This window comes from Danio aesculapii, chromosome 9 (genome assembly GCF_903798145.1).
Source record: "Danio aesculapii chromosome 9, fDanAes4.1, whole genome shotgun sequence".
In the NCBI taxonomy this organism is placed as follows: domain Eukaryota; kingdom Metazoa; phylum Chordata; class Actinopteri; order Cypriniformes; family Danionidae; genus Danio; species Danio aesculapii.
Window position 1 is genome coordinate 27,047,477 of NC_079443.1, and position 24,816 is coordinate 27,072,292.

A 24,816-nucleotide genomic window follows, 5' to 3' on the forward strand; every position below is an offset into this window, starting at 1 on the left:
TACACTATTATTTATAGTGCATACCCGTGGTTCTAGCTTCGCTCTTATAAATCAATAACCAATCAATCAATCAATACTCCTTTTACACCATTTGATGGATGGCCTAAATACATGTTTGTATGTGAGAGACTGAATGCAAAAGGTAGGTACTGACATAAAATAATGGTGTATGAATTTATTATATGGGGATGGTCAAGTGTGGTATACAGGGTGTCCGTGGGTTCTTAAAAAGTCTTAAATTTCAAAATCTAAATTTTAGGCCTTAAAAAGTTTTAAACTCACTGAAATATTGTGTTGTAGGTCTTAAATCATTTTAAACAATTTTATGTCCATGTAAAGCTATACCCAATCAGGCCATTTCATTAAAAGTTTAATCAAAAGTTTATTTATTAACTGTTATATATTAACTCTATTTAACAACTCTAGTTTTATTTCTTTTTATAAACATATGGTTTAATTATCTTCCTTACAATAAAGTTTGTTTTTATTAAATAAAGTTTAAAGTTTTCAATTACAATAAAGTTAATGTTTTTATTAATGTTTTAACTGGACCGTTTAGTTTTGTAAGTCTGATATTTCATTCATAATGGTCTTTAAAAGGTGTTTTAAAAGTATTACATTTCACTTGATGAAACCAGTAGAAACCCTGGATATAATATTTTAACACATTTAATTTCAACATTTCTTAATCAAAAACACATACACAATTGTGTCTCTTTCTAATAATGTTTTCCAAAGGCATGGTTCAACATGCAGTAGGCTATAACAGCTCTGAGTAAGAACAAAAAGAAAAAAAGGAAAAAAAAAAAAAAAACTACCAACAAAATTAGGTTTTATATGGATTCTGGCAAAACCAAGCTGGTCATTTATGGTCATTGTCTGGCCCAAGCTGATATTAATGATGGATCAGCTGGACAACCAGCTGGCAGGGCAGAGATCAACCTTGTAGACCTTGATCAAGCTGGATAGGGTTAGTAAACAACCTCTGAACATAAACCAGCAACTGTGTTCCAAAAGCCGACTTAAGCTAATATAACATGGGTTTCCCTTCCTAAAATCCCCCCAAACATTTATTTACTATTTAGATTAAATAATAGATATTAATGTTAAATCAAAACCAAATTTGCATAGATGATCTTTAGTAGCTGCTTTACCAAAAGAAAACGTCCCACGTCTTTTTCTTATGAGGTGTGAAGAACGAGCCTGCAAACGACAGAACGGCGCTTGGGTGCGTAATGACGCGCAGGGACGTCATGACGCTAAACACGCGGCGCTTTCAGGAAGAGGTAAGACTGAATGAAACACGCGAATGGTTAGAGATTTCAGACTCCGTTTCTGATGTAAAATCTCACATTTTAATGCTTATCGAGCAGTCAGCAATAGACAAAAACGCATAGTTATAACATATTTATCGATATGTGATTTAGATTATGTCACGTTGTCAGTAAAAGTTTTGTTCTCGTTTGTTTTTTGTAATGAATGCATGTTGTTTGCGTGAATACAATGTTGCAGCTTTCGGATAAAGTGCTTTTTACATTACATAACAACGTATGATATTAATTGATATTTTAAAGTTCACACGCTAGGTTTGAAATTAATAAACTATTTAGTGTAATATATAGTATAATGGGTCACTTTGGTTGTCTTGTTAGTGAACATGTTTGTAATCTAGAAAGTAGTGGGACACTTAACTGTGAGAACTTGGCTTTTTATAGATGTTTCCTTTGATTGTATAACAAAATTACTGCATTGATGTGTTTTTGTTCATTTGAAATAAAGAGAGAAAAAAAAGAAGGAATTTGGGGTGGAAGGACAAAAATTACTTCAAGATGTGCAGTTCTGAGGAAAAGTGTTATCATTTATTTGCATATGATGCCATTTGGGTTGACATTTTGTTATCTTTAAACATGTTCCATAGATTTAAAATGTTGCTTCAGATTTTTTCCCCTGAAAGAAACTGTTTACAAATGATTTTTAAGTACTTTACATTGTAATAAATTATTTATATATTATGTTATGTATACAGCATTATAATACACAGTTGAAATCAGAATTATTAACCTCTCTTTGATTATTATTATTATATTTTTATATTTTCCAAATTATATTTAACAGAGCAAGTAAATTTTCACAGTATGTCTGATAATATTTTTTCTTCTGGAGAAAGTCTTAATTGTTTTATTTCGGCTAGAATGAAAGGAGTTTTTAATTTTGTAAAAAACATTATAAGGTCAAAATTATTAGCCCCTTTAAGCTATATATTTTTTTGATAGTTTACAGAACAAACCATCATTATACAATAACTTGCCTAATTACCCTAACCTGCCTAGTTAACCTAATTAACCTAGTTAAGCCTTTATATGTCACTTTAATCTGTATAGAAATGTCTTGTAAAATATCTAGTAAAATATTATTTACTGTCTTCATGGCAAAGATAAAAGAAATCAGTTATTATAGACGAGTTATTAAAACTATTATGTTTAGAAATGTGTTGAAAAAAATCTCTGTTAAACGGAAATTGGGGAAAAAAATAAACGGGGGCTAATAATTCAGGGGGGCTAATAATTCTGACTTCAGCTGTATTGTGCTAGACAATGGCCACATAAAATGGCAAAAGTGGACAACTTAAGAGCATGCAGATGACTAATGAGAATCTAATATTCATAAGCCAGTAAGTTTAGGTATTTAGATCGATCAGCATAGTACTGAATATCATCATCTTTCACTCTAAATGTGTCAATATGGTGCAGCGTAGTTTCTTCAGATCTTAGTTTGCATGGTTTCAGCTGGACCAGCTGTGTTTTGCTTGAAATGAGTCAGAGAGGAAATGGAGAATGTTACCTTGAAATGTCACAAAGCTAGTTTTGAGATTATTGTCACCCATTTAGCTTAATATGCATCATGTTTGATGCCTATTGATGTTGTAAAGAGAAAAAAGAGACATCAGGAGTTTTAAAATTGGACGATTTTTACATGTGACCTGGGATTTAAAGTCCATGCGCTGTAATATCAAAATGAAAACAGTGTAGCAATTTGTTGCACTAATGTAATCTTTTTACATTTTTGTAGGTCTACCTTCAGTGACTAAGCATATCAAGGTCGTTTCTGTTTGTTGTGAGTTTTGACCCATAAACAAAGGAGAAACTTTGTGTTGCACTTTAAACAGGCAATGTTTCTTACCCACATATGGAAATATATAGAGATGGAAAACTAATTAGAAATGTGGGTACTTTTGGTAAAATTAGCTGCATCGTAACCCATTCCAGTAAACTACATCGATGAGGAATTTTATTTAGTTTTTATTGTAATTCTTGATAATGATTGAGAAAATCAGCACAGGGATATTTTACAAATGCACTGCATATAGCTAATTACTAGGGCAAGAATCTTTTATTTTATGTCTGCGCTGAATTATTATTTTCATCTGCAGATTTCTATGGAATACTTTTAAAATTGTGGGAGCTGAAACTTAAGAAATATAAGAATAAACACACTTTATTTCATCATGTTTATTTAAGGCTTAAAATGTAAATTCACTCAATTAGAACCAATTGTTTTCTAAAAAATGCTACAGTAGGACTCTCATATAACAAATTCACTAAAATACACATATAATCTTACATTATGTAGTGCATTGTACACAAATCATCTGAACATCTAAAGAGTTACATATTAATAATATAACCGATAATGATAAAAAGGGCGACATAGTGGCACAGTAGCAAATGCTGTCGCCTCACAGCAAGAAGGTTGCTGGTTCGAGCCTCGGCAGGGTCAGTTGGCATTTCTGTGTGGAGTTTGCATGTTCTCCCCATGTTCGCGTGGGTTTTCTCCGGGTGCTCCGTTTTCCACCACAAGTCCACTGCGTAAAAATGTGCTGGATAAGTTAGCGATTCGTTCCGCTGTTACGACCCCTGATTATTAAAGGGACTAAGCCGAAAAGAAAAAGAATGAATAATAATAAAAAAAACTGAATTAATATATACATTTATGCACATTTACATAAGAGAAATTCCATGCAAATGTCAACCGCTAGCTCTCTGAAACTAGCTCACTATGGTCGCCCACTGAAGCTAAGCAGGGCTGCACTCAGTCAGTACATGGATGGGAGACCACATGGTAAAGCTAGGTTGCTGTCGGAAGTGGTATTAGTGAGACCAGCAGGAGACACTCAACCTGTAGTCTATGTTGGTCTTAACGTCCCAGTATATTGATGGAGACTCTATACTTCTCAGTGAGTGCTGTCTTTCGGATGAGACATTAAACCAGAGGTCCCAAACTCAAATTGGAGGGGGGCCTTTTCAGTGACTGAAAATTCATAGGAGGGCCACAAGAAAAAAGTGGAAACCTTTTAGGACAACAGACATTATGTGTATATTTTAAACATTACCTGTCACCAGTGATAATGCAAATCAGCATGTTAATCGTATCACACATCAGCTGCTGAAATATATCTGTGGTTTTTGTGTGTATGGCCAAGTGTTAGACACACACTCCACAGACTATATGCAGTCAAAACTCTTTGTTTCTTGTCGTACATATTGAAGGGGTAGTTTAAATGACTATGAAAATACTACAAATAATAGGCATAATAATTATTATTCTGTCCCAAACAATATTGTGCCAATAGCGTAAGAACAGCAGAGAACAGTTAGGGTAACTAAAGTGACTAAAGTATGTATGTATTTACATTTACTTGAACAAGTTCAATTCAACCAGCAGTACAATTTTACTAATGTACATAGTTTTTATGCAAATCTTAATAAGCATCAGAGGAAAATCTATTAATGAAAATTACCATATTTGTTACACCACCAGCATAAAGTGTAAGCCATGAAAAAGTCTTTGTACAACTAAATACAGGCGGTATAAAACTGACAATAATCAAATGACCCTTGAATATTTACAAAAATAGAGCTTTAGTAAAAAGCACTTATGGACATATATTTTAACGTCTAAATCAGCCACAATAATAAAATGCATGTATGTCACGCTCGACCGTACACTGAGCGAAAACGAAAGTAAAACTAATCCTAATGCAGTACTATAAATGTAGATAAGGTGAACATATGTTGGATAAGTTGGCAGTTCATTCCGCTCTTGCGATCCCAGATTAATAAAGGGACTAAGCCGAAAAGGAAATGAATGAATGAATGAATATTTGATTTACCAAAGTCACACAAGTGCCAATTTTACATCTGTCACATCCATAACATAGCTCGTCCCTCATAAATGCAAAAATGTTTAATAAAATCATTAATTTTTCTTCTATGGAGACCCAACTCTTATTCTTTTGATTAGCATTATTTCTTTTTAGTTGTGCTGTTAAATACACAGAATTTCTACAATGTATGTTGTATACTGTAAACTAGCAATTTTTTTGTCACATCTATAACGATTGTTTAGTTTACTCATTTAAAATATGAACAATTTTTATCCCATAACTATGTGGTTAGTTGTTTTGGAAAATATAAACAGATGTTTCAATATAATGTTAACATAAATTCATAGAGAATGTATATGTTTTAAGTTTTTACTGCAAATGTCACATTCATAATGCTGAAATGAGTCATAAGTCAATGTGGAGAGTGGGTGTGGGCCTAATAAGCTTTTGAAATAGGCTCATGTCATTCGCACATTCAGTATTTCACCTTTTTGATGAATCCCTTTCACTTTATTTAATGTTAACATTAGTTCTTTTTATTTAATTTTTGGTTGCGTCTTGATAGTTTAACAGGGCTCTTTTGAACTCTAACAAATTCCTGCCTTCCGTGCCCTTGATAGAGGCCATTTTCTGTCATCTTATCAAATCTTTAACTGTAATAGGCACAATTTTCTCCCACTAGACACTTGAAATTAGCCCTTTCTCCAACGTGAAGGAAATGTTCTTTCAGGCGATCTGTACAGGAATGGAGTGTTTAGCTTTTGTCTTATTATATTAAGTCTAGCCTAATTCAGAATGCAGCAGTCTTGTCACCTAATTGTCAGCAGTAAATGATAAAGAATCAGGTTAAACTCTTCAATTCATGGCACATGATTACCGTGCCTGCCGTTTCACTCGCTTCATCTCCGTCAGCCAAGTGTGCAGTGATTAGCATGTAAGCGCTAGCATGTAATTACAGAGCAGCTTCCTTTCCTTTAATGATTACCGTTAACACAAAGCCTCTGACAAGGTGAATGAGGACACGGCTCACTCTATTAAAAGACAGAACAGACACTCGGATGGTCTGAAAATTTAATTCGTGGAAAATGTGAACTTCCTCTCGCTTTTCTACCGTGAGATCAAAGGCGTTTATGAATAGTACTTTGTGCCCTCGGTGCGTGTGATGAACCTTCTGAAAGTGGCGGTGTCAGTCTGAGCACTTCGAATTAAAAGGTTTCAGGAACAAATGACTATCATTTTACAAGGCTTAATAGTGTTTTAGTTGATTGGGATGCCACTCAGTTGAGCGCAGAAGACGGTCTGGAGGTTGAAGAATATGTGTTGGCAACATTCATTAGAGTGGTTTGTTAAACAATATCATTGCAGAAAAGCTTGACACGGTTATTTCAAGCTGCTTGAGCTGATGAAACTCTATTACTCATATCCAGCAACAATTAAAAGGAAATGGAAAGTTAGTTAGAACATTCTGGTTAATTGGCTTTTTCTTGTGTTTTACCTCATTCTGTGTGGTTTTTAACAACTGTTTGAACAACCGCTAACATACTGTAAACTATTTTATTTTATTTTATTTTTGACATTTTAGGCAGTAGAAGCACAGCCACAGAATTTACAAGGAATACATTTGTTTAAAAGTGGCTATATGTAAGACTTTCCATGTGTTATTTGCTTTCTTATGGTTGGGTAAGAAACTTTGCACTCGCTCCCGAGAGCCTTTCTTTCTTAAACATAAAACAAATGCTGAAAAAGCTTTTCTTTATGGTATACAAATATAGTCAGTATATAGACAGTATTTGAAAGAACTGTATGACTTGCAGAGCTTGTTTCATTTCTGCATCACTGTAATCAGATGCTTTCTTTACTGCTGATTTCTTTTTTTACCACTGTCCTTTTTGTTTTGTTTATTTCCAAATTAATTTTACTTCTAAGTGGCTAATGTAAAGAATTTAGCTGTGAGCAGTGTTGGGGAATGTTACTTTTGAAAATAATGCATTACAATATTGAGTTACTCCCCAAAAAAGTAATTAGTTGCATTGCTTAGTTACTTCTTATGGTAAATAATGTGTTATGTTACTTTTGATTTACTTTTTATTACCTGGCTGAGGCTTTCAGAACCTCTTTCAGATCTCTTTCAGTACCTTTTTTTCTTCTTTCTTTCTTTAGGAGCTCTGCAATTAACAACGCACTTTATAACCGACACCTTCATTTACTTTTTAAAAAAAAGACATACAAAAATATTTTAGGATAATGTTATCTCCTGAACTTCCTGACCCCAGATTATTGAAAGTTTAAAGCAATCTATTTTCTGCGTTTGTACTATTTGTCTTAAGTCACTGTCCAATGAGACAATTCCCCTTTACTTTTTTCAATGCTTTCAAAATAATGAACACATTGACTATGTGATTCATTGTGACTATTTTAATTTTAATTCAGCAATTAATTTTTTAAGCTAATTAATTAAACTAAAAGTAACTTTTATTACATTTCAAAAAAGTAACTCAAATATTATTACATTTTTTTTTTTTACTCGTTACTAAGAAAAATAATATTATTACGTAACTTGTGTTACTTGTAATGCGTTACCCCCAACACTGGCTGTGAGTATATGAGAGAACTAAACTGTGGGGGTGGGGGACTCGAGTCAAAACATGTCGCTTAAGTCGTAAAATTTTGACTTGAGACTTGCTTGACAAATATTCAAGAAAAGACGACTTGACTTGGACTTAATTATCATGACTGCAGACTTGACTTGGACTTGACTTGAATGACTAAATAACTTGGTTTGCCAACGCTAAAGATAATAAATTGGCCGTCTTAAGCATGCTCAAGTTCAGTATTTTAAATATTGGAAAGCAGCAAATATTCGATAAGCAAAGATGCGCATAAACTATGAAAGAAACACTTTTACCGAACAAATTCCAGTATGCGCATTAAAAAAGGTCTGATTTTGTTATAAGAGATCATGTGGTGATAAAAACGTGGGTTAATGGACAAAGCAGAAGGGTGAGCACAGTGTAAAGCATATGAAATGTTGTTTTGGTCATTCTTAAACGCTGTAATTATTTTAGTATTAGTGTTATTATATTATTAATTACCTGCAGAACTATCAAGAGCATCTGTGCTCCGTGTCGCACGCCTTCAAACACCACACTTTCATTGCGTCTTTTGAGGCGCAAGTTATTAAATACTTCAAAAACTATAACTTTCCTAACTAAACTTTAAAAACATTCAAAACATTATTAAATAAAAAAAAGATTGACGCAGCTTCTCCTACCGCAGCAAATTCAGTTTTTACTTTGGCGCCAGTTAATCAGGAAGTGACGATTTTGTTCTTGGACTCGTTGGATGTAAACATAGATCTATAGCCCTCAAATGATTCCAAACCTTAAGGAGTTTCTTTCTTCTGTTAAACACAAAAGAAGATATTTAAAAGAAAGCTGGAAACTTGTAACTATTGAATTCCACAGTAGTAAAAAAAATTACAAAGTAGCAAAATTTTTCAAAATATAAAAAATTAAACCTGAATTGTTTTTTTATTCCATTGTCTTCTGCAGTGTTTAAGGCAAATTGAATGCGATAACTGATTACTTTTCATTCTTTTGTATGAGTCTATTTTCAGATATTTTTACATTTCAGTCTTTGTCATTTTACTCATATTATTTTTATTGGACTTTTTAACATGCTAACTTCCCAGTATGTGGACACCTTTTAAGTGGAAAAGCATTTGCAACAAATTTGCAACAATTACACTTTTTTTGTTGCAAATAAAGTATCTATAGTCCACAACTACTTTATCTTAATCTAAACGTTCAGTTAACTCATCAAAAAAAATGTAATGACTTGACAGTAACTTGCTATGGCTGGACCTTCTTGAAATCTGCAGAGAGTTGACTTGACTTGTGTCAGAAAAATTGACTTGCTTGGGACTTGAAGGTTAAGACTCAAGACTTACTTGTGACTTACTCCCACCTCTGGCATTTAATCTCATGTACGTTATGTGCATCAGTGCAAACACTAGTCATTGCTGGCTGCAGTTCACTTAACAGCCAATAGTATCACTAAAAACAGGTTTGGGAATTCTGCATATTCTCTTTTAGAGATTCAAATTCAGTGTCTTGTTAAATCTGTTTATTATTTTCGACAAATATTTTTTCCATACCACTTTTTTCTGAATTCCTTTTTCAGTGTTTTTTATTCATTCAAGCAGACACATGAAGGATTCATATTTAAATCCTCTCTTGGATTTGATAAGATTATAAAAAAATGCCAAAGTCTATAACATTTAGTGTTAAATAGTTCCATACAAATTCCTTTTTTTATGACAGGATTCCATGAATCCATTCTCATTTTCCTCATTGTGGGAATCATAGAACATTCTGAATGTGGGAATCAGGATACACAAGCTCATGGAAATTTGCTTTTCCATACTTCAAATCTGGTGAACTCTGATCTGTGAATTCTTATAATAGGATGGTGGTTGAATAAAAATTAACATGAGTTTATTTAGTTAGTTGGAAAGGTAGTATAATGTCTTATCCCATATTTATAATATATAAAATAGATGCCACCGTTTCAACCATTGCAGTGTCTGTACAAATTTTGTTTGACTTCAGCTTTACTGTTAAGCCGCCTTTCCACTGCAAACAGCAAGCAACAGCCCAGAAGTCATTCATTTCCAATGAAGAGTAGTCCAGGAGCTGCGTGAAGTTCCAATCATCTCTGTATACAGAAAATTCGGATCCAATTTGAGCTCCAGATACGTTAAAATATTTTAAACTCCTGCAACTAGACCATATTTGACTGGCCGACCAGATGTGACGTATTCCAGTGTTGTCCAAGCAGGTTTGTGCACACCAGTTTCAGATTTTTTGAATCAGAGAAAAAGTCTAAATAATAAAAAAACGTTTCTATTCATACATGAGTTATAAAAAATTACATTTTAATATTGTCTCCACATTCCCTCCAAAATTTCCTCCAAAAAGTTTCTAGTAATCATTCATTCAACCATGGTGAACGCACGGAGAATAAAGGCTCTTGCTTTTGCTCTCCTTTATTTTCTCCCATGGTGCATGACAAAACTGAAAATTCTGTACGACTGCCACAAGTGTTGTATTCTGATGATCGGGTCCGAATGTCGTGTGCAGTGGAAAGACAGCTTTACTCAGAAATGTTGCTCATACATTTCCCAATTTAAACTATGTAGAACATAAGAGAATCTAAACGGGCATCTGTTCAGGCAGAATTTAACTGGTCTCTGATGCAGCCTAAAGTCATCGGTTTTAGTCTTTATTTGCTTAAACATCAAGTATTTCAGAATGCTAGCTATGCTGAGAGCCCAGCGTCTGAATTCATGAGCGCAGTGAACTTTAAATGAGCTCCACAGTTTGCCCACTCATATGTGACCCAGACAATATGTGATGAGACTATATTTTTTCCTCTGTGTGTAGGTTTCACTTTTTTAATCTTAATGTTGCAGCTCCTATCGTGCACTTCATTAGAATACTGTCCTGAATTGACTCCGTTGACTTTCAATATGAGCACATGAATGGGTCAATAACCCATAAAAGTGTCTGCAGAAAATTAAATGAAAAAAGCTTTGTATTGATGTGCCTTACATCTTGAATTCGTCTGTCTATCCATCTATCTATCGGAAATTAAATAAGTTGTGCTCTGTGTAAACCAAACTAACGTTGCCTTGTAAAGGTTTGTGGCATTTTAAAAGACCATGACACACAGTCATGAGGTCAGAAGCATATCTGTGAAATCATTTTTATGTTTTTTCATGCTTGTTGGTTGGAACATGTTGGTTGCAACATGTGACTGTTGTTCACATTACATAGCTTTCATTTGCAGACAAAGGTTTTGATAATCAATTAGAAAAAGTTAAAGGGATAGTTCACTTAAAATGAAAATTCTGCCATTATTTACATCCTAGGTCTCAAACTCAATTCCTGGAGGGCCGCAGCTCTGCACAGTTTTGCTCCAACCCTAATCAAACACAGCTGTTCAACTAATCAAGGTGTTCAAGACTAGAGACTATTAATCTGGTGTGAGTTGGAGCTAAACTATGCAGAGCTGCGGCCCTCCAGGAATTGAGTTTGAGACCATTGATTTACATTACCTTCACATGTTCCAAACCTGTTGAACTAGGGCTGGTTGATTAATCAAAAAGTAATCAAAATCGACATTCAAAACCTATAATCGATCTAATTTTTCCAGGACAATTTTCCCTACGTGTCACGTGACCCCGCTCAGTTAAGGCTGATTTATATTTCTGCAGCCACTTCTGATCTCTGGTCAAGCAGGATGATGGACCCTTTCTTGAATCTTTGCATTTCACTGATGATGATTGGAAGCTGTGCCAGAGATGCCTTGAGATGACATATTATCCGTTACATTGAAATTATTATTTATATTAAAATATTTGGTTACAGAAGATGCAAGAAATGCACAATTTAAAATATTATTAACAGGATATGCAAGAGTTATTTTTTTAGAAGAGATACTGCTTATTTTCTACTTAGAAACATTGAAAATAGTTTATTTTGTTTCCAAAAGTGCAAGTTTTTATTTTCACTTTCTTGTATGAAAAAAAAAATTGACTGTTGGTTTTAGGCAATGTTTATTTTAATATACACAGCTCCTGTCGTGCACTTCATTAGAATACTGTCGTGAATTGACTCCTTTGACTTTCAATATGAGCACATCAATTGGTCAATAACCCATAAAAGTGTCTTTTTAATTAAATGAAAAAGCCTTTGTATTGATGTATTATTTGTATTGATGTATTATTTCCTGTCTTTTAGTAGATATATTATATGGGATACTTGCTTTGTTTATCAGTTAAGTGGATCTAGTTGGATTTGCATTGTAAACATTAAATAAAAGTTAAAAAGCTATTATTTTTTAATTATTAGGTTTGCATTTATGATACTCCCAAAATTGTTCTGCATAAATCCACAGATTTTTTTATTTTTATTTTTTTTAAATTCTGCGCAGAAATAGCAAGCAATGTCCGCAGAATCTGTTTAGCCTGGCTCATGATGTAATAGTTATTTATTTGTACTACCTACTGAACTTTGACTCTTTATTTGGTTTAACATCATTCTTGTTTTATTTTTTTTTTTACAGCAATCTTTTAACTGCTGTTATTATAGAACAAGTCTACCTGGGGTGGGGGGGGGGGATTCAGCGTTGCTTTTTGTTGTTGTTTTATAGTCAAATGCTGTCTGGAAACCTGTAACCATTCACTTCCATTGCATTTTTCTGTTCATGCTATGGAAGTCGGTAGTTTCAGTTTTTTTTTTGTTTAACAGATGGTTCCAAACCACCTGTGGTCCAAATTATCTAATGATGAGTAACTAGTGAGTACCTTTTTCTTTTGAGGAGAACTTATAAAAAATAGTTTTAATTATAACAATAATCAGTATAATAATGACTATAATGGATAAATAAACAACAAATATAATTTATGACTTTGAGTTAATATCAGTTGAATCACCCATTTTAACTAAACTTTAATTCATAAAATAATGTACAAACATGGAAGAGGTTCATTCATATATTTTTTGTCATTGGCATTATTTAAATAAATGCATAGATTGTAGCATAAGGATTATCATCATGACACTGAGCCCAGATTGTGTGCGCCACTATAGCATTCCAGTTCATTTTGTGTGCTGTTTTACTTTTGTATACAGTCCTGTGGTCAAGGCTCATCCTGGTGTTGTTTCCTCGTATCGCTCGAGTCTAATTTCAAGTGATCAGCCATGGCTTTGGTCTGCTGTGTGGGAGTATATAATCGGATGTTTCATTCTGGCTGAATTAGCCCTGCAGAAAGACCACATCACTTTAAGGCCTCCTCCTGCCCTGTCAGAGTCCATTGCGGGTGATGACGCAAACACACACACACACATTCACACGCGCATACACACTCAAGACATCCATGGATGGCTAGAGGCTGTTAAAATGAGGTGTTGAGAATTGGCTCACACGCTCCAATGCGCCATGTTTCTGGGTGCTTGTCACTGGGCAGTGCCATACTATCCGCCCCCCTGTACTGGCACTTATTGGTGCCATTGGTAGAGTCACTTTTACTGATGGGTTTAATAGTCAGGATTGGTACTGGCGCCTGATATGACGTCCTCCTGCTCTGCCCCTGCGGATGTATCAGCTGCATCCCAGCACTTTTTTTTCTGTACTCGGAGGCTGCGTCTCTCCTAACGCTGCCTCTTCCCCAGTATTTCGAGAGCCAAAGGAAATCCTGTATTTCATCTGGAATAATGCAGATTAGATAACGGCCTGTCTCCTCAGGGGAGAGAAAAGTATGTTTTTCGATGAGAAAGTAGGAAGGGATATCTATGCTTAATTCTGTGGGTAAGTGTGTGGGTGAATGTCTATACGTTAAAGCGATAGTTCACGCAGAAATCTACACACCTTTAGGACATTCAAGATGTAGGTGACATTTTACAATTAAACATGATTTCAAAGTTAAAACCTGTCACTCTTAACGAAATATTGAAGTGAAACAACAATTTAGCTCAAGAAACAGATTATATGCAATATTTACTTCAAATTGAATCTACTGCCTCAGGAAAATGCTTCTAAATGACTTCTGGTGAGTAAATGAATCTCTTTTGAACTGGTTCTTTTTAGTAAACTGAATCCATTTCACCAGTTGTAGCTCAAACAACACGTGTCTACTCGTTACTCAATCAGCACTCACCTTTTGATGTGCCCAACACACACACTCTGACTCAAAATGAGCCAATATTTTGATGTGTGTGATCCTATTTTGCCAACTCATTCAGTTCTTCCGTTTCTCCAACAGTGCACTGTAAACTGAGGAAACAGTTTGAGCTTTGACATTTATAAATTTTTTCTTTGGTGATCTCTTTAACCCTATTTAGTGTACTGTGTTATAGTTTAAATTTCAGAGACGTCTAAATTATCAACTTAAACGTTTGCTGAAAATCGTGTTACATACGGTAAAAAGCAATTAGTTGATTTTTTGCATTTTGCATAATTATAACAATTAGGTTACGTCAACTTAAAGGTGCAGTAGGTGATCTGCCTAAATGCTAACTGGTTAGCATAATATGTTTGAAACACAATCCCTCCCCTGCCATGCAAAGCCACACCTCCTTATATGATGAATGCGCATCTTAAAGATGACAGACCCACTAGATCATGTCATTCGCCAGTTAGAAAACTTTATAGTACTTTATAAAACTACAATTCCGAATGAAAAACTGTATTATATCTAGCATATTTTCAGTTGTGTAGCAAGCAAAACTTATCATAATGTGCAATATTTCATGCATGCATTCAGTAAAGAAGGCTAGGCGGATAACACTATTTACTTATGTTTTGTTGTTAAACAGATAAAAAAAAAATCTTATTTATCTTATTAAGTCCCTTATGAAACTGAAAATAGTCACATCAATCTTTCACCAGAAGATTTGGGTGGATGAACAACACTTCCATGCATAGAGCCCATTCATAACAGAACAAAATCTACATCAGCTTTGCATGACTAAAATCGTTTTAAAACAACATTACCTGTATAAAAGAAATACTCCAATATTCATTCAGGATTTTAGAAAGTTTTGGTTCAGCATTTGTTTTTACCACTGTAAAAACAACAGAGGTGAACAGGGATGCACAGTTGTACAAATCTACATTTGTTGACAGACATTTTGGGCTACTAATCAGATTTATGGGAATTGTCGGCATGACAATTTTTAATTGGATAAACATTTTTTAGTCTTATGCCTTACCCAGAATATAAAAACATATAAATACATTTAGATCATTTACTTTAATCATCACTATTGGAATGTGAAGAGACTTTCAACCAGCACAACAAAAAATGTTCCTGAAGAAAATCACCTACTGCACCTTTAAGAATTCCAAGATACTGTGGGTTTACTTACATTATTTCAAATTACCTTTGCTGTCATCTGATGGAGATTTATACGTTTAGGAGTTAAAAATGCTTTTTAGTGTAGTGTAAAATTACTATTTGCATGTATTTTATTAAGTACATTGCTTAATGTTGTAAGTAACTTGATTCACATGACAAGCTGTCGATATTTCTTCCTATTTGGACTTTTAAATATCAGCAACTGCACCATTTGCATGTTTTTCTCAATTTATAAATACAAATTTATGAATAAAATGTATTAATAATTTACTGAGTAGTTTAGAATTAATATAACATATGACACAACATTCATTCATTCATTTTCTTTTCGGCTTAGTCCCTTTATTAATCAGGGGTCGCCACAGTGGAATGAACCACCAACGTATCCAGCACATGTTTTACGCAGCGGATGCCCTTCCAGTTGCAACCCATACTAAGAAACGCCCATACACTCTTGCATTCACACACATAAACTACAGAGCGGAGGAAACCCACGTGAACAGCGTGAACATGCAAACTCCTCACAGAAATGCCAACTGACCCAACTGGGGCTCGAGCCATCAACCGTCTTGCTGTAAGGTGATCATGCTACCCACTGCGTCACTGTGACGCCATGACACAAAACAATAACGTCAATACATTTTTTTTAAAACATTTCATAAGAAAATATATGTAGAGGAATCAACAAGGAAAAAAGAAACTTCTGACTACATTATTGTCATGGCAGTTATTACAGGATTAAAGGGATAGTAAAAATTACCTCACCATTTACTTTCGCTTGAGTGATTTTTAAACTCTTATGAATTTCTTTTTTCTGTTTAACATAAAAAAGAAGATATTTTAAAAAATATTGGTTGATGCTATATGGCCATAGTAGAAAAAAAGATAAATTACTATGGAAGTCAATAGCTGTGTCTTATTTCAGAGGCTGCATCCTCCAAAGGATGCATTCGATGGGCGTTGTGTCAACGAAAACCATCTTGTTTCCATCAAATGCAGCCTCTAAATGCATCCTTCGTTTCTGTAAAAAATGACCTTGATTTCAACAGTAAAAAACTGTAAAAATGCTACAGTAAAAATCAGTAAACTGGTTAACAATATGTTTCTTTAATATATACGGTGAATAACCGTAAATTGACTTTCCCAGAGTTCCCTGCATGGCACATTACTTTATATGCTTTTTGTTGACATTACTATGGATGTTTTTAGATGTTTCATTTACAGTATGTTACATCTAATGTTGATAATGTTTATTTCATGACTTTATTTTTATGAGTGTTACCATACTGGTGTTTAATAGCTGTGTGAATGACACTGAGCACCTTCTATACACTGATACACTTTTCTGCTTGTGGGAAATGTTGTTTGTGATGAGCATTGGTTCATTATGTAAGTTTCTCATCACCACTTGCATATAGCTGAGCTACGGTGTCTAACTGTGTAACAAAAGATGTGTAGATGTTGGTAATTCAAAATACAGACGTATTACATCTAGAAATTAATTAAATATGGTAGTTTACTGTAAAAATGAGAAATTACTTTTACGCCGGGTTGTACCGTATTTTTAATGGTTAAATACTGGCAACCACAGCTGCCGTTTTTTTACTGTAAATTTTACGGATTTATTTTTTACGGTGGAGCTTTCCCGACTTTGAACATTCCAAAATTTATTGCACGATGATAATGGCAGGACATTTTTAAAGAGCCCCAATTTTGCATTATTAAAGGTCATGTTTTAGTTTTGGGGGTCTCCAACAACAGGCTGATATGCTTGGAAGATCAAAAACACTTTCATTGTCTTATAATGCGCATTTATTTTTACCTAGTTATCCCAAAGACACCCATATGATTCGTTCAGTAATTCATTTGCTCCCAAATCTCTCCTTAGCGCGAAGCTAATCTGCGCTGATTGACCCGATGACCCAGTCTGTTGTGATTGGTCGACTGTGTTCAGTGCGAGACAGAGAGAAATGCCCATTGAAAATTGACCGCGCGACGTGTGTGAGGAACAGCTGATGGTGGCCATAGCAACAAACAGCTGAGGATTGTGAGTTCAGAAACGCATTTAAATTGGTAAACGAAGAAGCACAAGTCGCGTTGTCATCGTGGTTTTGGACGGAATATGTGAATAGCAGATAAAGATTTAACCTGACAGATACAAGCACTGATCTATAATAGATAAGGGATTACAAGCCGCGCAGAGCGATTACAACTTCTAACACACAATTAAACACATATTTAATGCATAACTACACAAAACAATTTTAATGACACTTACATGTTATGATCAGGAAGAAGAAGAAACCGGTTCATATGAACTGTAACAATTACTGACTGATAATCAGTCTCGTGATCCCTGGTGTTCCCTGTTGTGTCTGAAGGGAAAGGCGTGTTCACGTTTTAGCTGATCCAGCACTACATATTTGGTGATGTACCGTATCGACGTCGACGCGTTCAAGCAAAAGATCTGAACCCAACATGATTCATTTATTTGACTCTGAGTCGACTACTTCATTAAAGAATCAATCATTTTTTAAACATGGTGCACTTTCAGATTTAAACTTACACTGTAGTGCTGTGTTGCACACTGCATGGACGGTCATTTTCAAATACCCATAATAAGAGCTCTTTAAAAGAAAACTCAGGATTACAGTTTTATTTATGAATAAGGTTTCATTTTATTGGATATCTAAATGCTAATAAACAAAATGAAATGTCTCACTAAAAAGTGATTTTATAGACAGTTTACATTTTTATGTGTACATATATGGAAATATATTTCCAGCTTTTGTAAACATTGTTGTTTTGCCTTCAGATTGCTTAAAAAAAGTTTTTAAATCACTTAAAAAAAAAAAAAGTACTTACAAATTGTATTGCCACTTATTAACGGCAGCTGTTATGGTTCCTAGGTGACGAGATATGTCCTCTGTAGGCTAGATCTTCTCATTTCAAAATACTCGGTTCTGCCTGTTTGGGTTTCGAAGGACTCACCTTTAAAGTTTGCATACTTCGGAGGATGCAGCCTCTGAAATGAGACACAGCTAACCATCAGCCAGCATCTTTCAAAATGACTTTTTTTTTGTCTTCAATGAAAGAAAGAATCTCAAATAGATTTTGAACAATTGACGGGTGAGCAAATAATGACAAAGATTAATTTTGGTGTGAACTATCCCTTTAATCTACCTCTAGTGTTAGATGAGTAATGTAAGTTGAGTGATATAAATAAATAGTGCCATTTTAGTAATGACTTTACAAAAGATAAACTGTTTTTTTTTTTTTTTTTTTTTTTTTTATAAAAGCATGTAAATGGCATTTTTCACACATTTTCAAAGGTGTTTTGTCCAAATCAGTCAAAACGGAAGCATCCTCTGTCATGGTGTTCATATGGCGTCAGATTGATTCACAGGAGTTAATGCTTACACAAGCCAGCCTTTGAATGCAGTTGAGCAATGACTCGGCATCCATTGACAGCGGTGATGGTGCTGCTTCTGGTTGTGAGTTCGGGTACCGTGGGGTTTCCCTTTCGCATCAACTGTGTAGGGGCTGAGCGCAGCAACATTAACCCCTCACTTTCCTCTCCATGTTGAGGTTGATTGCTTTTCACGCCTTACCTGTGTAAAATGCAGGCTCTGAGGTATAAGAGTAAGAGGTAAATCACTGTGAAAAAATCCCACTCAGTGTATCAGAGCGGTTGGAAAACCCCAGCATTTCAAGGTTAGATGTTTAAACCTACTTAAGTTGTTACTTTTCCAGTTCCCTGTTGCACCTTTTTGATTTGTTTTCACAGTTCTGCCTTGCTATGAAGTGTGGCGTTTTATCATGCGCTTGTATTTAGACAGCACAACCAATGCAGCATAAGAGACCACCTTAATTCAACTTTGAAGCTAAACTTCGTCTCCTAGCATCAGCTTGCTGCTTGTTAAATTGATTTTGTGTTCAGGAAGCTATTTTGAAACTGTAAATCGTCGAGTTTCAAGCTTGAAATGAACTTACAAGCCAAGTAAGTGAATGTAAAGGAAAAGTAGCTTTGCTAATCGCATTGAATTTTATGCATAACTGAGATGTCAATTCACAAATAAGCTATGTTTGTCACGTAAACAAGGGGTTTCTAAATGAATGACTCGCTGATATAGAAAAACACCCTGATTTATACACCAGTTGGAAAATGTGACACAAGTGTTTCAATATAATCTTAGTAAAACTGAAAAAGTTGTGTAAAAATGTAAAATCTCTTTTTTGTTTGCTAATTCACTAAAATTAAATTCTAGATGCCACTGGAGGAACAGCTTTTAATTGTTATTTTAATTATTTTATTTTTATTATTATTATTTTTTAAATTACTTGTATGTCAGAGGTGCCCAAAGTAGGGCCCTCGGGCCAAAATTGGCCCACGGTAACCTTTGATTTAGCCCACCATTCTATCTGAAACATGAGAGAGAATGATGGGGATGTGGTTGGGCGAATGCCTTTGACAAAGATTGTTATTTTGTTTTGAATGTAACCTTTTGTTTTTTTTGTTTTTTTTATTGCTGAGCCAAAAAAAGCCAACTGAAATTAAATGTTGTAAATGAATCAGACTTTTAAAATGTAAAAACTGTCACTTGACAAAAAGCGATGCACAAGACATCGGAGACCACATCAAGGCAAAGTCAGGAGCAGATGTTTTCACTAGGTGACTAGAACTAGGACTAGGTAACACTAGGACTAGTGTTTTCAGCAGAACTCCATTGTGGTATAAATGAGATTGTGTTTTTACTGTAATAAAGTTCATTGTAAAATGTTACAAATTATACTGCATTAGTTAATATGATTTAAAGCAAAGTTTTCATTTTATTTTTAAATATTAGCGCATAAATGAGGAAATAACCCATGGCAAATTTAAGGATTGAAATTTTCTATTTACATTGTAAAAGCGCTATAGAAATAAACATGATTTCATTGAATTTAATTATGACCTACATTTATTACAGCTACATGTTTTGTTTGTTTGTTTGTTTTGTGTTAGACTAGGTACTTTTTCTGGAAATCCTAGATTAGCATCTTAACTTGAAAAACAATGTCATCTTAACTACTAAAATATTACACTGTATCCAAAGGCCTTAAATTTAGTACAAATTTGCTACCTTAAATTTTTGAGTTGGATCAAATTAACTTTTTAAATCATTTCAACTTATAAAACATTAAAGTGCCTAAATATAACCTGAGAAAGTACAGAGCTCAGCATAACCACCCCATTTTGTAAATGAAGATTTTTATCTATTTCTCAGTGACTATAGGCAATGTGTTTTGGTGCATTTAAACAAAATTTATTGAACAGATATATTTATTAAAATAATATTTTAGTCACCAAACATAGAAATTGAAAGATAATACAATTAAATTAAAGCAAAATATTGAAAAAAAAATTACAACCTACAAAATTTCTAAATGTTTTGCTTCTGTTGATTTTTCCTTTTTTAAAAATTTGTATTTAATATTTTTCAATTACAAATACATTTGGGTGTTCTAGTTTTTGCACCGCAATCTTGTTAGATAAGCACCAGATTTGGCTTCAGTGTGGACTAATCTAATGTATATGCACAAATATAATATTGTATAGCTTCCTATTAACAATATGAATTTAAAAGATAGAGTTGTGAGGGTTGTACTTATATATGCTGAGCACTGTATCTTTTAGTTGAAACATGGTTAATTTATTTGAACTTAAAGGGCACCTATGGTGAAAAATCTACTTTACAAGCTGTTTGGACAGAAATGTGTGTAAGTATAGTGTATAAACTGTCCTATTGGGGTGATATAAACACACCCAGTCCTTTTTTTCAAATTTAACAACATAAAAACGGTGGACCATTTGGAGCGGTTTTCAGATCGATTGCAACTTGACGTAGGAGTGCAGTCCCTCCTCCCACCAATATTGATTGACAGCATTAACATGTCCGGTAGTCACGTGCATAATCATATCATCAAGAGAGGCGAGCAGCCGGGAATAAAAGGTCTTATCAGTTCGCTAGGTTCATCAATCATCATCAAACGTGATCAAGAGTGAGTTTTACAAGTTTAAACTTTGTAATGACATTCTGTGTGACTCATTGTTGCAACTCCACAAAAAACTGCATCTAATACTGATTGTTAAAGTTCTTACTGTAGTATTGCTCACACACGTTACGTGAGATCTGCTTCCTGAGGCAGCCGAGGGCGGCGATTGCTGACAGGCACATGGGAACGGTGGGCTGGGAGGACTAGCCTTAAAGGCCCAGTACAAAAAAACAGCAACAACTTTTTTTCAGCTATAATATAGACACTTCAAACAGCTATAATAAATAATCTGATGGGTGTTTTGAGCTGAAACTTTACAGACACATTCTGGGGACACAAAAGACTTATATTAAATATGAAAAAAGGGGTAACCTATGTGCCCTTTAAACATAACATAAAAACATACATGATTTATTGACTGCTTTCTTCCTGAAAGTGAATTTTTCTGTCAAAACAACTAAATCAAAGTGAGAGGTGAATTTCCTAATGATCAGCTGAAGTGTTTTATTTTTATTTAATTTTTGTGCATTATGCTTTACTCGCTCCAGCTATGACTGAACTGTGACACATACACCATGAAATTCTATGTGATTCGGAAAGTACGTGGGTAAATTTTGCCAGTATGATTATTATTAACCCTTTCTCCAATATGTGGTTGGTAATCATAGGTTATTAAAATATCGTTTTTGCTATAATTGTTGTTCGTGGCCTTCTATTTTATGTGAGTCATTGACAAGCAGTGTTTTGTTTGTTTCTCTGATTGATCTTTTCTGTTGTTTTGATCTCTGCAGTAAATAGCCTGCGTCCATGAGTGTGCTCTTGCTGGAGGCGTTCAATGGCGGCTCCCACAAACAGCTGCTTGATCTTCTCAAGGAAAGTGTTGAAGACTGTGTGAGCTTCACTCTGCCTGCGAAAAAATGGCACTGGAGGGCCAGAACCTCAGCTCTGTACTTCATGCAAGCCGTTCCAGCAAGTTCCTTATACAGGTCGGCAAAAATCACCACACTGTTTGTGTGCAATAAAGAAATTGTATACAGTTTTGTATTTTTACCACTTTGAATTTAACCCCAGTTTTATTATTGGTTTTCTGGATTTACATTAATTTGCTCGTTTATGCTTTATTTCTAAGGATTGCTAATAATGTCTTCATGTCTAAAACCCTCATGTATCGTCGACTATATATATATATATATATATATATATATATATATATATATATATATATCGTCACCTTAGAATTGGAGGGTTCTATCTGACATTTTGTCAAAATTGAGTTATTGACATATTCTTATTAAATGACAACTTATTTACATTTTAAGACCTTTAAATTTTTTTGAATGTTACACACATGCTGTTTGCTATATGGAATGCAAAAACTTTGAAGCTCAATATCTCAAAATTATTCAGAACGCAGATAGAACCTCATAATTCCAAGGTGAAGATATCTATCTATCTATCTATCTATCTATCTATCTATCTATCTATCTATCTATCTATCTATCTATCTATCTATCTATCTATCTATCTATCTATCTATCTATCTATCTATCTATCTATCTATCTATCTATCTATCTATCTATCTATCTACACACACACACAAATGAAGTCAGAATTATTAGCCCCCCCTTTGAATTTTTTTTTCCTTTTTTAAATATTTCCCAAATGATGTTTAACAGAGCAAGGAATTTTTTTTACAGTACGTCTGATAATACTTTTTCTTCTGGAGAAAGTCTTATTTCTTTTATTTCGGCTAGAATAAAAACAGTTTTTAATTTTTTATGAACCATTTTAAGGTCAAAATTATTAGCCCCTTTAAGCTAATTTTTTTTCCGACTGTCTACAGAACAAACCATCGTTATACAATAACTTGCCTAGTTAATCTAATTAACCTAGTTAAGCCTTTAAATGTCACTTTAAGCTGTATAGAAGTGTCTTGAAAAATATCTAGTAAAATATTATGCACTGTCATCATGGCAAAGATAAAACAAATCAGTTATTAGAAATGAGTTATTAAAACTATTATGATTAGAAATGTGAAGACACCGAATTGATATATATATAGACACTGCTCATATTAATATATATATATATATATATATATATATATATATATATATATATATATATATATATATATATATATATATATATATATATATATATATATATATATATATATATATATATATATATATATATATATATATACATAGACACTGTAAAACCCATCAGTCAACTTCATCAGTCAACAAATGAAATGAGTGTAATTAACTCAAAATTTACTGAAAGTTAATTCTACTCATTTGAAAAGAGTTTTGAACTTGGTACTGAAGGTAAGGAGTTAATTAAATACATCATTACTTCAACTTAAATAGAGTAAGTTCACAGTTCTCATATAGATTAGTTTTTTTCTTACTCAAATGGTTTGTAGCAATCAGTTTCCTCAAACAGTTTGAGTTACCTTAACTTTTTGGGTTTTATATGTATATATGTATGTGTGTGTGGGTATAATTCTTTATATATATATATATATATATATATATATATATATATATATATATATATATATATATATATTCTTTATATAATATTTTTCTAATGCTGCAAACAAATCTCACTAATCATTTACCAGATCAAAGAAAACTAGTTTACACATTTCCGTGACCCTATTTGTTGGTTAAGTCTAATCAATTCAGATGTCGAACACTCATCGTCCACCCTACATTAAAGCCACATAACTGTGGTTTCCTTATTACTGCTTAGCATTACTGAAGACTTTGTAGCTACATAGTGCCATAGTATATAGCAGAACTTACAGGAGAAAACATTTGCGTGTCAAATAAGAACAAATAAACTTTGCCGGTTTTAAACCTAAAAAAATGTAAATTCATAAAATCAAAATGATTGTTGAACTGGTATTGTACATTTTAATCTTTTTGTCCACTTGTTACTGAAATCTATAGTCTAGTGTTGAATTGTCTAATGACTAAAGTCATAATTTCTTTTTATGTTTGCAAACATGTCACAGTTAGTAGCAGTGTTATATGGTTTGACCTTACACTCGGGTGTTCTCACCTAATACTAGCTAGTCAAAAATGAAGACAAATAAACACCTCAAGATTAAAGAGATTATGTAAATGTAAAAGAACCCTCACTAAGTCACATAGATAAGTAGTATATTTATAACTGTCTATATAAAACCTGAGAACAAGACTAATGCTTTACAGTAAGGTTTAAATTGTTCTCATCCAACACCATCCACTAACAATGAACAATCATAATAAAAATTGATTTATACAATTAAAAAAGTGACAAAATGTTGCATGTAGAATTGATAAATATAGATATTCTGTATAAAAGTAATGTTCATTAATAGGTCATGACTCATGACACCTAATGTTTTAACTAACGCTAACAATCAAACCTTTTCATAAAATGCTAATCAGAAATTAAGTTTTCCATTACATAAAGTGAACTCCTCAGAGATGTGGTTCACACACTATTAGAAGAACTCTTTGTCGTTTTAAAATAGACATTTTAAAACAGCATAAACAAGGACACAAACACATTTAGAGACTAGGATCAGATGGGGACTTTCTTGCTTCCTTTTAAGGGACAGAGAAACCGCAGGTGGGTGGGGGAAGCCCTGAGCATTCCTTCAGTAGCAATCTCTTGCTGCACTCAAACTTAAGC

General features: G+C 33.7%; 1 protein-coding gene across 3 annotated transcripts in view; it reads left to right on the plus strand.

The window, feature by feature from the left end:
* Window positions 1-1,198: 1,198 nt before the first annotated feature.
* The window catches only part of gtdc1 (glycosyltransferase-like domain containing 1), a 75,085-nt gene continuing 51,467 nt past the window's right edge, over window positions 1,199-24,816 (plus strand). For all 3 annotated transcript variants that reach the window (XM_056465752.1, XM_056465753.1, XM_056465755.1), the window contains exons 1-2: window positions 1,199-1,286; window positions 21,914-22,108. In XM_056465752.1, coding sequence (XP_056321727.1) covers window positions 21,930-22,108 — 179 coding nt within the window. In that variant the 5' untranslated portion in view covers window positions 1,199-1,286; window positions 21,914-21,929. The remainder of the gene's footprint in view (window positions 1,287-21,913; window positions 22,109-24,816) is intronic.